A 15,299-nucleotide genomic window follows, 5' to 3' on the forward strand; every position below is an offset into this window, starting at 1 on the left:
CACTGGGCCTGCGGGCTTGCACTGCTTCTGTACAGCTGCAACTTGCTTTGCTGTCATAGGTCCGCCTGCTCGGGCTGTGCCTTGAGAAACTGAATGGGCCCTCCACACATCTGCTCATGCGTGTTCATCCGCTGCCCAGCATCCTTCCCTGCCACGGCCAGGAGCGGAACCCTCTTCCTCTGCCCTCTTCCTCTCCTTCCAGCCCCCTGCCCCCCACAGCTCATTGCAAGGTGTGCCCCACCCCCGAGGCTCGCCATGTAGCAGCCACAGCTCCCCCCCCCCATGTGCAGACACGCAAAAGAGGCAGCAACATTCCCAGAGTGGGGGTTCAGAGAGCAAGACTGGTCCCACCTCGTCCAGAGGGCTGTGCAAAACCGGGCCGGGAGCCACAGGTTCCCCACCAGTGCTCTAAACCAGGGATGGGCAGAAGCTGGGTCCATCAGGGAGTGGCTGGGTGATTTGCACTAGGTCCACAGGTCTTTCCAACTCCTGCTCCCCGGCCGTTTAGGGCGCAGTCCTATGCATGTTTAGACTGGCTGGGGAGCGTAGGATTTTTTTTCCTGTCAAAACATGCATGGGATTGTGCCCTTGGGGCGTTAAAGGTAGACACCAGCATGTTCAATTGTGCCCAGAAGCAAATTGGAAACCAGTGCAGCTGTTGCAGGACAGGCGGAAAATGGTCCTGTGGGCTTCTGCATTTTGGGCTAACGGCAGCTTCCACAAATTCATCCAAGGCAGCCCCACCTTGAGCGTGGTGGTGTTGTTGTTGTTTTTATTAATATTAACAATAACACTTTAGGAAACTACTTTTTCCAAAGCAGTTTACGGGGGGCGGGGGGAATCAAAATATCATGACAATTAAAAAGAGACCCCATCGAACAAATACAAAAAAACACCACGTTACTAAAAGCCAGAGACAGTGGCATAAAAACTGTAGAAATCCGTTGGTTCAGCTGAGCTCTCTGCTTCCTTCACTCAGGCAGAGAAAACCTCCCCACCCCCGTTGCAGCGGCATATCAGTGCTGAAGTGGTGCCTATGGGACCCCCTCCGCCCCCCAAACCGAAGCAGAGCAAGGACAGCACCTTCATGGAGAAGCTGCACGCGGTGGACGAGGAACTGGCATCCAGCCCCATGTGTATGGACTCCTACCAGGTAACAGCAGTGCTGCCGTTGACCCCGTGAGGGGTTCCATTTGTCAGCTTCCGGGGGCAGCTGCGTTAGTCTATTGCAGTGAAAGCAACAGGGAGCCTCGCGTTCATTGGCATCTCCGGTGCCAGGGTGCTTGTGTTATCAGCAACACATGTTTGTGAATGGCCACTGTTGATCATGTGAATTGAACTTGGGCCTCCCCAGTCCTAGTCTGACACTTTAAGCCAGCCTAGGAACTTCGGAAGCTGCCTTATGCTGAGTCAGATCCTGGGTCCATCTAGCCCAGTATTGTCAACGCTGACTGGCAGCAGCTCTCCCAGGTTTTAAGCAGGCGTTTTTCCAGCCTTACCTGGAGATGCTGGAGATCGAACCTGGGACCTTCCGCATGCAAGGCAGCTGCTCGGCATTGCAGTGCAACACATCTGGAGGGCACCAGCCTGGGGCAGGCTCCTCTGGCCGCTACACCACAGTGGCTATCCCTTGTCCCTTTGGGGAGTCAGTTTGAGCCTCAAAGCGCCCAGTGCCTCCCCTCTCCCCCACAGCCTCTGGAAGACAGCTTGATCGCCTTCCGCACCCGGTCGAAGAGGCCCCTGAAGGATGTGCCCCTTGGCCAGTTGGAGGCCGAGCTACGGGCCCCGGACATCACCCCAGATATGTATGACCCCAACACGGCGGACGACGAAGAGTGGAAGAGGTGGCTGGGCGGCCTCATGCACGGTGACGTGGAAAACGAAGGCACGTAGCGGTCACTGTGTATGTGTGATTGTTGCCAGATAAGCCCTGGGCAGGACAACAGACCATGGGTTAAATAAACGATTGATCAGCATTATGTGCAAACCAGGCCACTCTGAGCCTTGTAGATATTTAGGGAATAGCTCCCCCTCCTCATTCCCTCCTCTCTCCTGCCTGCTGCCATTGCGCTGCTATTCCAGCTGTCTGTCTCAAAAAGCCAAAGTTGGAACAGGCAGCCATGACATTGCCACCCTGCTCTCCCAGTCAGGGGAAGGAGCTGGTCAACAGCAAGGCAAACTTTTCCTCTGGCCAGTAAGAACATGGCAGAGGTGTCCCTGGCTGCCATGCTGGCTTCAAAGGGCCAGGGGAGGCAGCCGCATCAGTGCTACCGTGATCTTTGCCATCGGGGCAAAGCACCTGCGGTGGTGGAAGAGGGTGAGGAAGGAAGCGGATGGCCTTGCGGATGCCCACCGAGATCTCTTCTCGGATTACCTGCACACCTCCGAGCCTGTCTTTGCCTCCACAAGGGCTAGAACCTTGTTTGATTTTCAAATGCGAGGGGAGATTTACGGGCTACAGAATGCCACTGCCATGTTCTTACACTTCTGTGGTGCAATCGGGAATACCCACAGCCCTGGTTAAGAACACAAGAAGATCCCTGCTCGATCAGGCCAAGAGTCCACTAGTCCAGCCTTCTCTTCACACAGTGACCAACCAGCTGCCCACAGGAAGCCCACAAGCAGGACAGGAGTGCAACAGCACCCTCCCCCCCATGTTCTCCAGCAACTGGTGTCCATAGGCAGACTGCCTCTGAGACTGGAGATAACATAGAGCCATCCGGACTAGGAGCCATTGATAGCCTTCTCCTCTATGAACTTGTCCAGTCCCCTTTGAAAGCCATCCAAATTGGTGGCCGTTGCTACATCTTCTGGAAATGAATTTCACAGTTTTACTCTGTGCTGTGTGAAGAAGCCCTTCCTTTTATCTGTCCTGAATTGCCCACCGATGAGCTGAGCCCATTGGGCTCTAGAATTATGGAAGTGGGAGAAAAATGTCTCTCTGTCCACTTTCTCCACACCATGTACACCTCTATCATGTCTTCCCTTCTTGCCTTTTTTCTCAGCTAAACAATCTCAGATGTTGCAGCCTTTCCTCACAGGGGAGTTGCTCCAGCCCCTTGACCATTTTAGCGGCCCTTTTCTGCACTTTTTCCAGCTCTGCAAAATCTCTTTTTAGGTGCGGTCACCAGAACTGTACACCATATTCTGAGTGTGGCTGCGTCATAGATTTGTATCAGGGCAGCTTTGGAAGCAGCTTTGCCAAAACAGCATTCCAATATGAAATCCAGTCTAATGGGAGCCACTTGGCGAAGGCATCCGCAGAGGAGGACGCCCTCTTTCCTAGCAGTGCTGACTCCTGTTCCTTATGTTGGTTAAGGAAGACTGTCTCTTACAGATGATGACGATGATGATCCGGAATACAACTTCCTGGAGGATCTGGATGAGCCGGACACGGAGGACTTCAGGAACGACCGCGCTGTGAGGATCACAAGTACGTTCGCTTGGGGGCTTTGGACTTTGGCTGCTTCTCAGCTGCCTCTGTCTAGATCTGGGGTGGGCAGGTTTGGACAGTCTGGGAGCCCGTTTCCAGCCCCTGGAATCCCCTGGGGGCCGTGCTGCCGCCGCCACACCACCTGCAGTGGCAAACAGCTGCTTGTTTGCCACCAAAACTCAGAGGGACTCAAAAGGGCCACATTTAGCTTGAAAACAAGCTAAATTTGGCACTTCTGAATCTCTGTGGCAGTTTGCTGGCAAACAGCCTTTTTTCTTTTCTTTTTTTTGCTGCTACACTACTGCAGCAGGGGTGGCGGGGACCGCACCCAGGGGCATGGGGGGCCACATGTTGCCCACCCCTGGTTTAAATCCATGGGCGCATCTTGCTGCAAAGAGGCTGGAAAGAGCCCAGGCTGAGTGTGTGCATAGAATCATAGAATAGTAGGGTTGGAAGGGGCCCATAAGACCATCGAGTCCAACCCCCTGTTCAATGCAGGAATCCAAGTCAGAGCATCCCTGACAAGTGGCTGTCCAGCTTCATCTTGCATGCCTCCATGTGGGAGAGCCCCCCACCTCCCTAGGGAATTGGTTCCATTGTCGTATTGCTCTAGCAGTCAGGAAGTTTTTCCTGATCTTCAGCCGGAATCTGGCTTCCTGTCACTTGAGCCCATTATTCCGTGTCCTGCACTCTGGGATGATGGAGAAGAGATCCTGGCCCTCCTCTCTGGGACAACCTTTCAAGTACTTGAAGGGCGCTATCCTATCTCCCCTCAGTCTTCTCTTCTCAAGGCTAAACATGCCCAGTTCTTTCAGCCTCTCCTCATAGGGCTTTGTTTCCAGTCCCCTGATCATCTTTGTTGCCCTCCTCTGAACCCTCTCCAGTTTGTCTGCATCCTTCTTAAAGTGTGGTGCCCAGAACTGGGCACAGTACTCAAGATGAGGCCTGACTAGTGCTGTGTTTATTTAATGTATTTAACCAATTTATGGACTGCTTGACTATATCTAAAAAGACACTTCAAAGCAGTTTACAACATAAAAGTTTAAATATACGAGATGTCCTCAGTTAAAACATTTAAAAACAGAATAATAAATGTCTTGGTTAAAAACATTTAAAACAAAATAACCCCAAACCTATTCTCAATTAAAACAGCTGTTGGAGTTTTTACTGTTTATATTACTGCATCGGTTTTTATTATGGGAGTTTTACTGTTGTATGCTGCCTTGGGAGGGCTCCTGCCCTAAAAGGCAGCCAAGAAATGTTTTATTTATTGTATTGTATTGTATTTAAAACATTTAAAATCAAAGAACAATCAACAAACTGGGCAGCATAATCAGTCAGAGAAAGCCTAGATGAAAAGGAAGGTGTCTTTAACTACTTAAAACCTGCCGCCGTTGGCGCCTCTCCAATACCAAATGGGAGAACATTCCACAGAGTGGGTGCTGGCACAGATATATGCCATATACGTCTGTTTGTGTGCGTGTGTGTGTGGTCATGTTAATTATGAAATTTCAACACACACACCCCAATTATAAAAAGAAAGAGGGGGAAAAAGGTACACGGATTTTTATATATCCATATCAATGAATGCATATGAAATTACTTTCTAGTAATTATACACGTCAACAAAATTGGACCAGATATCCATTTGAGGGAGGCATTTATACGTCACCTGTTCAAATATTGAAAGAGTTGTAAGTTCCTCGGTCACTTGCATTATAGGAGGTGAGCGTTTATCCTTCCAGCGGTGTAATATCAGTCTTTTAGCTGTCAAAAGAGCGTGGAAAATCCGTTTACGCTGACCACTTGTTAATTTCCAGGGAGCGGGTAGATAATTTAAAAGAGCGTGTACATCAGCAAATATCAAAGACGGTTCCATTACAGAATTTATTCATATAATACTCTCCTCCCCAAAAGAAGCAACTACCGGACGTATGTTTAAAAGAAGCATTAGCTGCATTGCATCACCAGCTATTAGCCAGAGTAGATAAGTCTGTATTAAAGTGACATTGTGGCATCCAATAGACGTGAAACAAAATATGTGTGGGAAAGCTCCAGAAGCTTGAGGCACATTGCACTTTCAAAACAGCAGATTGCTTGATAATTCTGTTGTAAGCCGGCAAGGTTCTGCTGCTCTTACTGCATCGTTTTTTCTACTGTGTGGACCACCATGTTTTTCTTTTCGATGATGGTCGTGATTAGGAAGCTGAATCATGGCTGGTTTTTTATCTTGCAGAGAAGGAAGTTAACGAGCTGATGGAGGAGCTGTTTGAGACGGTAAGGCTCTCAGCCACCGTCGGTGAACGGGCCTGGGAAAGTCACCAGTCCTCAAGAATCTTGCCGATGCAAGAAAGATAGGACTCCTTGACACAGTGCTTGACAAATTGATGGGATCTGCTGCCACAAGATGATGGGCTTAGATGGGCTTTCAAGGAGGGGGAAGCAAATTCATGGGTTGAGGGGTCTATTGGCTGTGATGGCTGAATGGAACCTCCATGTTCAGAGGCAGTCTACCTCTGAACACCAAGTGCTGTAGAAAGACAACAGGAGAGGGCTCTTCCCTTTTCATTCTGTTGTTGGCTTCCCAGAGGCATTTGCTTGGCCAGTGTTACGAACAAGATACTGTTCTAGATCAGGGGTGTTGAACCTCTTTCGGCCCAAGGGCTGAATCCATTTTCAGAGAAGCTCCCAGGGGCCACATTCCAATGGTGGGCAGGGCCAAAGACAAAAGGGGGCAGGGCCAAAATGCCAGCATATTTTACCTGAAAGCTTGTAGGAGAGGAATTTCAGGCTTAGAATGGAGGGGAAAAGTGCAGAAAAGCTGGGAAACCACCCAACGGTCGGTGTTTGGGGGAAACGGGGAGGGCCCAGGTAAGGGGGTGCAGCTATCTGGGGGACCCTGCCCCCGCTGGATTGGGACCCTGCCCCCAAAGTTCTGGCCCCCTAACTTATGAGCCGCTTCTGCCCAGGGCTGCCCCCCTGACTTGAGCCCTGTGTGCTTTGGCCCAGTTCCAGGACGAGATGGGCTTCTCCAACGTCGAGGACGAAGGGCCGGAGGATGAGGATGGCACCGCTGAGGCTCGGCCGAATTTCAACACTCCACAGGTGCTCAGGTAGGATGGTCTGGGCCGCCGCAGCCTGTGGCGTCATTAGGGCGATGTTCACCTCTAGCCCTGTGGGGGGCTCAGACTCCTCCTCCCTTTGGTCCGTGTATCAAGCGGACCCCTGGCTCACGGGGACAGCAGAAGTGGCTGTAGTCCGAGTCAGGCTGTTTGTCGATCGAGCCCAGTCCTGCCCAGCTCTCTGGGGTCTCAGGCAAAGAGGGGCTTTCTTACCATTTGCTCCCCGATGGTTTTATCTGAATGTGCCGAGGATTGAACCCGGGGCCGTCCCTGTGCTAAGCGGGAGCTCAGCAGCTGTGCATTCTCCCCAAAGTCCTCATACCAGGGGATAGGCAACCTGGGGCCCTCCAGAGGTTTTGGACTGCAGCTCCCATCATCCCCAGTCACTTGGCCATGTTGGCTTGGGCTGATGGGAGTCGTAGACCAAAGCGTCCAGAGGGCCGCAGGTTGTCTGTCCCTGCTGTAGTCCATGCAGCCCAGTATTGTGTACACCAGGGGCTTTGAACCCCACCCGGGGGTCCCAGTCCAGCCTTCTGGCATTCTCCGGATGCGCCCCCCCCCCCCCCCCCCGGCCGCATCCTCTTCTGAACCAGGCAACGCCTTTCCAGCAGACCTCCTTGTCGATGGGGCAGGCTGGCTCAAAGGAAAGCTGGCTCTGTTTGGGAAAGGAGGCAGACGAACCGCTGGGCCTTGGCCGTCCTCTCTAGGTTGAGAAGTCCTGGGAGGGGGCGGCAAGGACATCTCTGCCCAGCTACAGAGCCCGAAAGCCGGAACGGGGATGGGCGCTGCGGCCCGTCGCGCGCCTTGCTCGTGTGCGAGAGAGGTGCGCCGCGCCTTTCCTGCGTTGGGGGTGCTTCCGCTCTGGGGAAGTCTCAATGGGGCCACGGGCATCGTGTGCTGAAGGTCCCAGGGTCGATTCCAGGCATTTCCACGGATGCCTGAAACCCGGAGAGAGGCTTCCAGACTGTAAACGAGACCGAGCTACGTGGACCAGTGGTCCGGCTCGGCATGAGGCAGCTTCCGAGGTCCCTGTGCTTTGAACGTAGCTTCTTTACCTGCCCCTCTTTACCTGCCCCTCTTTACCTGCCCCTCTTTACCTGCCCCTCTTTACCTGCCCCTCTTTACCTGCCCCTCTTTACCTGCCCCTCTTTACCTGCCCCTCTTTACCTGCGCCACATAGCGGCTGAGGGGGCAAGCTGTGAAGAGCAAATCCCTGCCTCACATTTAATGAGCTCACTAGGAGTAATGTTTGGATAGGTAGCTAGTTGGCCTTAGGTAGGCCACTCTCTCTCAGGCTCACCCACCTGCCACACCCATCTGCCACATGTGGATAACAGCACCGGCCTACTTTACAAAGCTGGCATACTGTGCCCGTTTCATATTCCCGCCCCCCGCCCCCTCTGCCCCCCCGCCCCCCCGCCCCCCCGCCCCCTCTGCCCCCCCGCCCCCTCTGCCCCCCCGCCCCCCCGCCCCCTCTGCCCCCCCGCCCCCTCTGCCCCCCCGCCCCCTCTGCCCCCCCGCCCCCTCTGCCCCCCCGCCCCCTCTGCCCCCCCGCCCCCTCTGCCCCCCCGCCCCCCGCCCCCTCTGCCCCCCCGCCCCCTCTGCCCCCCCGCCCCCTCTGCCCCCCCGCCCCCTCTGCCCCCCCGCCCCCTCTGCCCCCCGCCCCCTCTGCCCCCCGCCCCCTCTGCCCCCCGCCCCCTCTGCCCCCCGCCCCCTCTGCCCCCCGCCCCCCGGTCCTCTGCCCCCCGGTCCTCTGCCCCCCGGTCCTCTGCCCCCCGGTCCTCTGCCCCCCGGTCCTCTGCCCCCCGGTCCTCTGCCCCCCGGTCCTCTGCCCCCCGCCCCCCGCCCCCCCGCCCCCCTGCCCCCCGCCCCCTGCCCCCCGCCCCCCTGCCCCCCGCCCCCCTGCCCCCCGCCCCCCTGCCCCCCGCCCCCCTGCCCCCCGCCCCCCTGCCCCCCGCCCCCCTGCCCCCCGGTCCTCTGCCCCCCGGTCCTCTGCCCCCCGGTCCTCTGCCCCCCGGTCCTCTGCCCCCTGGTCCTTTGCTTTTGGTCCTTGATGCCTCAGACCAAGACCTGCCTGGTTTGGCAGCAAACCAGACCCCTGATTTGGAGGCTGTCGCACCACAGCAAACAAGTGTCCTCAGCGGTGTGGAGCAGGCTCTGTTGTCCGGGGGGTGGTGGAGGGGGGCCTGCAGCTGCTGAAAGCCCATGGCCCCCGTGCAGGTTCGACGAGCCCCTGGCCAACTTGCTGAACGAGCAGCACCGGACAGTGAAGGAGCAGCTGGAGCAGCTGCGCCTGAAGAAGTCGGCCGCCAAGCTGCCCCCGGAGGCGGAGAGGGCGAAGCTGCGTGGCGAGACGCCCGTCCAGGCCCTGACGCTCGATGCCGGGCAGAGGAGGAGGCTTCAGCAGCAGATGCAGCAGGTGCCCTTTGGGAAACGACGGGCCCCGAGAGGCCCCCTGCCATCGCCTCTTCCCCTCGGCTTGCCGTCTTCCTGCCCTTTCCTCTTCGTTGCTGCTAGAGCAGGGATACCGACTCTCTCGCCCGAGGCCTGAATTCCGTTTCAGAGAGCCCGGTGTCGGGCAGCGCCGACGGCAAAGCGATCAGGCCCCAAATCCCAGCCTGTTTTAGCTTCAAGCTCCTCCTGCCAGTGACCAAACCTTAGGAGACTCATTTCAGCCTTTTAGAATGGGGGGAAACATGCAAAAGCCAGGAAACAACGTAGGCGGTCTTGGTGGGTGGTGGGTAGGAACCAGCTGATGACGTGAGGAAGGGGGCACAGCTAACGCAGGTGGTCCCCAGCAGCACTCAGAATATCCTCATCCACTGAGCACATTCAGATTAATTTAAATGAATTGATGCCTTAAAAAACCCCAATAAACCCCAAGTGCACTCCCTTAGGGACCCCTGAGTATTTATGCCAAGTTTCAGGTGTCCAGGTTTCACTGTCTTGGGGCTATGGCACAGACAGTTACACATCCTGCATTGTTGTTGTTGTTACTGATAAAAGCCCTGTGCAGTGAGTTTGTGAGCTGGCATGAATGCCTGCAGTTGTTTTTTAATGCCATCCCCGTGGGCTAGAAACTTGACTTTGCATGTGAGGGAAGGAGGAGATCTTAAACCTTTTAGGATGTCTAACTATACACCAGGCAGTTAGGTCTCTTTTTCACGGCCTAGCTTTTGGAAGGCTCAAGTTAGCCCGCAGATGAGCTATTCCATGGGATTCTAAGCCTGTGCATGTTTATGAGTTTTAAGTAGCATATTGTTGGAAGACGTCTCTTTTTTTTTAAGTATGCCTTTTTCTTCCTTTTCAAAAAAGCTGTAACACACCCTGAGCCATGTGGATGAGGTGGGCTAGAGCTTTGCGTAAATGTTAGAGGCTGTGTATGCATGGAGTGTCTTGGAGTGCCTATTGATAACGTCTGTTCTTGATGGACAGCAAGCAGCTTAATTCCCTGCCTTCTGCTTACAGCATGTGCAGCTCCTGACACAGATCCACCTTCTCAGCAGCTCCAACCCCAGCCTGAGTTTGGAGGCCGGCACCACCCGCCTCTTCCTGGTAAGGCCTGGTTGAGGTCAGCAGCACCTCCTGTTCGGTGCTTAACTTCGGTTGCACAAGCAGTGGGGTTTTGCATTGCCAAACAGCTGGAGAATCGGGGCAAAATGCAGTCACATAGAGCAGCCTTCCCTCACCTTGTGCCTACCAGATTTTTGGACTTCAGCTCCCATCAGCCCCAGCCAGCATGGCCAACGGTTAGGAATGCTGGGAGTCGTAGTCCCAAACATCTGGTGGGTACAAGGTTGGGAAAGGTTGATGCAGGGAGAACTTTGGAAGGGGCTTTCCACAAGGTCTGACTCCCTTTGGGGCAGACAAGGAGCTGGGGCTGATGCCTGATCTCCCTGACTGTAAAAAGAATCACTCAGTTCCTTCCCTGTCCCGACCCTTAAGACCACCCGCCTATGTTTACAGGTTCATTGGTCATGAGGACTAGACGCTTTGGTGTTTGGGGTGGGTTCTTTTAAAAAGGAAAGCTAACTGGTTATCTAAAACACTTGTATGCCACTTCGCTTTGAATGAAAGTGGGTGCTGGCTCCAGGTTTCGGAGGGCCCTTGGGCAAGACACCCTCGGTGGGCCCCCTCCCTGCTGTGGTCGCCAGCTGCTCATGCGCCGCCTCTGTCTCATCATTGCTGCTGCTTGTTTGCTTGACAAGCAGAGAGCCAGGGAGCAAGTGGACAGGGGCACTTGCCACTCGTCACCACCACTGTCGTCTGGGCCAGAGCAAGGCGCAGGGGAGCAAGCAGGATTCCATGCTGAAAAGGAGGGGCAACTCCAGAGGGCTCTTGCCAGTGGCCCCCGGCTGGGGTGTGGGCCCCCCGTGGGAGCCCAGCCATGCCTGTCCTTGATGGCAGCCCTGGTGAAAATGCTTTGCAGCACACCATTTAAACATAATAGAATTATTCAATTTTGCAGATGTATTTCTGGGTTTGTGAGCCAGTTGCAGCCCCACAGAGTCGCTAGGACCCCCCACCCAACTTGTCTCACTTACCTCGGCCTCTGTGTAGTATCGCATCCACACAAGCGCCGAGACCCGGGCCGAGAAACCAGCGCCGTCCTGCTGCCTGTGAGCCTGGTTTCTCTCTTTTGATCCATAGACCGAGCTGGACACTTTTGCTCAGAGCACCGCACTCCTCTGCCAGCCACTTGGCCAGAAGTTCCAGACTGTGTTCCAGCCGTGCAACTTGAAGGAAGCCCTGCAGCTCATCCAGGACTTCCACTCCCATGTCAAGATCGAATGGAGCCCCCGCAAAGCAGTGAAGAAGAACGGTAGGGGTGGTGCGCCTGCGCACTTCAGTTAACTGGTACAACAACATGCTGATCTCCAAATCATCACCTCCTTGATGAGCCAAAACATCTTTATCTCTCCTCTCCTCGCAACTCTGTTATTCAGAGCCTTTAGGTCCCCTCTTTGAGACATTTTTGTCAGATGGTCAATAGTGTAATGTAGTGGTGAGAGTGATGGACTGGGAGCCGGGAGATCCGGGTTCTAGTCCCCACTTGGCCATGGAAGCCCACTGGGTGACTTTGGGCCAGTCACAGACTCTCAGCCCAACCCACCTCACAGGGTTGTTGTCGTGAGGATAAAATGGAGAGGAGGAGGATAATGTAAGCCGCCTTGGGTTCCTTGCAAGAGGAAAAAAGGCGGGATATAAATGAATAAAATAACTTTTTATTCTGGCAGGCATTTGCTGTTGAACTTTAGATCAGCCAAGCCTGTTTTAGATCTTGTTGCTGCCTGATTTTGCGATGTAATTTTTTGTTGCTGCTGCTGCCTGATTTTGTGTGTAGATAGACAGACAGACAGATGGTGTTAATTGCGGTGGGCTGTATCCCAGCAGTGTTATTACGGCAGTGGAGTGGACGCTGCTGGCGGAATGGGTTTGCCTTGCAGCCTCCCCCCCCCCACGCACATCTGCCCTGGAGGGCTGGGGGGTAACCTGCTGGAGCAGAATTAGGGAGTACCAATGGGGGGTGCGAAGGGAGGAGAGGACAGGGAAGCTTGTGCTCGTGATGTTGGACGGAGCCCTTTGAGTGTTTCTGATCTGACATCAGGAGAGCCCTGGTCTATCTGGTCCATCATTCTGCTCACACAGTGATCTACGTTGTTAGCAGCTCTGACCCCATCTGCAGAAGAGGGAGGATAGAAAATCATGTCAGCTGTCGGCGTCCAGAAGAGTCTGCAGGCTGACACAAGGGTTGCTTTGGCGAGTTGGCGTCTTTTACCATCGGCCAGCCCCTGTGTCCACCTTGCAGCTCTTTCTGCCCCCTCGCTCTGGAGGGAGCGGGCTGGGGCATGGATTGCATTGCCAGCTGCTAGCACCAGAAGGGAAGCAGCCTCGCGCAGTCGCTGCCCGTCTCTCATTTCTTTGCGTTGGATCTCAGCCACCATCAGCTGCTTTGGGAGCCAACCTCGGCTGAGAAACTGGGGGTATAAATAAATGATATTTAACAGGATGGCAGGAGCAAATGATCATAACGATGCTGGTTAACACTGGCATCCTGCTCTTCCTTCGAAAAGTCTAGAATGCCTTGCACGTTACATTTATTTTTAAATGTATGCCCCGCCTTTGCTCAACAAGCCTTAACAACGTAAGTTAAAACGATAACAATGAATAAAAACGAAGTTTAACAACGGGTTATATCCAATATTAACCCTACTTAGAGTAAACCCATTGAAATGAATGGGACTTAAGGTAGACTAACATTGGATGTAATCCAATAAAGCAGACATAAAACACTAAAGCAACAGGATTAAAACGGGATTGATAAAATGCAGACTACCATCCACAACATGATACTCTGGGTGATCTTTCATTTCGTCTTAATGCAGCTGACAGGGCCAAGCCGGCCTGAGTCCAGCAAACTGCACCCTGCATCTTAGGGCCATGATCCTGATTGCTTCCTCTTTTCTCTCCCTCACCCCTGGCTGCCTGTGGATTCTTCCTGCAGTGAGCGACTTTGCTTGCCTGCCGAAGCAAGTAGCGTGGATCTTGGCCACGAAGAGAGTCTTCATGTATCCGGAGTTGCTGCCCACCTGCTCCTTAAAGGCCAAAACGCCCCGGGACAAGATTTTCTTCACAAAAGGCGAGGACAAGTAAGTGCTTAGGTCATGTAGAGCGCCGGGGGCAGGTTTGGAGGTGGGGAAGGCCCTCTTACTTCCACTGTAAGTGCTGTCAGTACAGATGCATTAGACCAGCTCGGACATAACGCCAAACACGAGAACGAGCCTTCAAAGAGCCTCCTCCCCTTGTAGTAATTTCCTCCTCCCCGTCCTTTCCTGCTTTGAGGCAAACCATTGTTTACCATTTGATCTGACCCAGTAAAGTCTGGTTTGCAGGAGGAGTGCAAATCAGGATTTGACATCAGGATGAAACTGGTTTGCAAGCTTCTGGGCACTCAGGTTTTTGGCTGAATCTCCAAGGCATCTTTGGGGGTAGGAGGGGGGCAGTTTTTGTTCCTCGGACCTGAGCCACCTGCATTGCAGGCTGCCTTACACCAGGCAGTCAGACAACCTCTCGGTCTCACCCAATATTGCCTTCACCAGGGGTGCAGAACCTCAGCCCCAGGGCCCAAATCTGGCCCTCTTGCATTCCAGTCTGGCCTTTTGGGGTTCCCTAGATGGCCCCACCCTCTTTCCTTTCCCCCAAACACATGTGACATGTATATGTTAAAATGCACACAATTTCTCTCCTTTTGCATTGTCCTTTCTACACCCTTTACACCACAGGTGTTGAACCTGAGGCCTGTGGGTCAAATCTGACCCTCATGGGTTCCCCAGATGGCCATCCCCCCTTTCCCCTGACCACCAATGTTTTGGTGGTTTCCCAGCTTTTATGCAGTATTTCCCTCCTTCTAAAACATTGAAATGCTTCTCGTACGACCCAGTTATTGACAGTAAGAGTTTTCAGCTACAATATGCTGGAGTTCGGTGTTTGTTTTAGTTTTGGCCCTGCCCGCCACTGGAACGTGGTCCCCGAGAGCTGCTCTGAAATGGGATCCGGCCCGTGGGCTGAAAGAGGTTCAGCACTGCTGGTCTGTGCTGACTTGCAGATCTCCAGGGTCTTTCCAGTCATCCTGGGGCGATGCCAGGGATGGAACCTGGGGCCTTCGGCATTCAGAGCAGGGGCTCTTTGGCACTCCAGCCCCTTCCCAGCCGAATTCCCTAACCAGGCTTCGTGCCTTTCCTTTCAGCTTGCTAGCCTTGGGCCTGAAGCACTTCGAAGGGACGGAGTTCCCGAAACCTTTGATCAGCAAGTACCTCCTGACAACCAAGACAGCCCACCAGCTGACGGTGCGGATAAAGAACCTCAACATGAACCGGGTCCCTGACAACATCCTCAAGGTAAGGGGGGGTGTGTGTCTGGTGGCTCCTTCTCTGGAGTGGGGATGGATGTCTGGAAATGTGATCTGTGGCGTTGGCGTCTTGCTGTGTCCCAGAAGCCAGCCAGGTGCGCTCCCAGAAGACGGGCTTGGCTGCAGTCTGGGGCAGGAGTATCTGAGCTCAGGATAAGGAGGTAGGATGATGGGGGAGGGGGGTGCACGCACAAACCAGCCCTGACCTTCAGTGGGCTGTGAATGGACCAGACTGGCTTGGAGGAAGAGGGCTGGCAGGCCCAAGCGAGTCAAGCTGCTCCGTTCTGCCCTTGACATTCTTTCCAGTCCTACTTCAGGGTGCCGAGAGAAAGGGGCACTTCCCTGCAGAGCTACCTGGGACGAGCCAGGCCTCCATCATGTATTGCAGGGGTGTTGAATCTCTTTCAGCCCGAGGGCCGAATTCCATTCCAGAGATGCTCTGGGGGCGGGGGCCACATTCCAGTGGCGGGCAAGGCCAAGATAAAAAAATGCTGGCAGTAACGAAGCCTTAGGAGAGGCATTTTTGATTGATTGATTGATTGATTGATTGATTTTCTACACCGCCTTTCTACCCCCCAAAATGGTGCTCAAGGCGGCTTATGAAAACATTTGAAATAGATTGAAACAATAAAATGCATTAAACTATAACAAAGCGTAACAGTTACAGAAGATAAACAGCACCCAACCCATAGACCTACTTACAGGCCAAAGGCCGTCCTGAGTAAAGTGGTCTTCGCCTGCCATCAGAAGGATTGCAAAGAGGGATCGAACTGAGCCTCCCTTGGGAGGGAGTTCCGCAGGCGGGGAGAAATATGCCCCCTGTGCCGATCTTGTG

General features: G+C 54.0%; 1 protein-coding gene across 8 annotated transcripts in view; it reads left to right on the forward strand.

Annotated features, from left to right (window-relative positions):
* Positions 1-15,299, forward strand: part of GON4L (gon-4 like) — a 46,952-nt gene that overhangs the window by 13,663 nt on the left and 17,990 nt on the right. For all 8 annotated transcript variants that reach the window (XM_084824759.1, XM_084824757.1, XM_084824756.1 and 5 more), the window contains 10 exons: positions 980-1,153; positions 1,693-1,885; positions 3,338-3,433; positions 5,670-5,710; positions 6,443-6,546; positions 8,776-8,974; positions 10,024-10,110; positions 11,206-11,377; positions 13,061-13,205; positions 14,303-14,453. In XM_084824759.1, the coding sequence (XP_084680885.1) occupies positions 980-1,153; positions 1,693-1,885; positions 3,338-3,433; positions 5,670-5,710; positions 6,443-6,546; positions 8,776-8,974; positions 10,024-10,110; positions 11,206-11,377; positions 13,061-13,205; positions 14,303-14,453 (1,362 nt within the window). The remainder of the gene's footprint in view (positions 1-979; positions 1,154-1,692; positions 1,886-3,337; positions 3,434-5,669; positions 5,711-6,442; positions 6,547-8,775; positions 8,975-10,023; positions 10,111-11,205; positions 11,378-13,060; positions 13,206-14,302; positions 14,454-15,299) is intronic.

The sequence above is a fragment of the Heloderma suspectum genome, chromosome 17 (genome assembly GCF_057233095.1).
Source record: "Heloderma suspectum isolate Gila_16-S chromosome 17, 16-S_ref, whole genome shotgun sequence".
NCBI classification, from domain to species: domain Eukaryota; kingdom Metazoa; phylum Chordata; class Lepidosauria; order Squamata; family Helodermatidae; genus Heloderma; species Heloderma suspectum.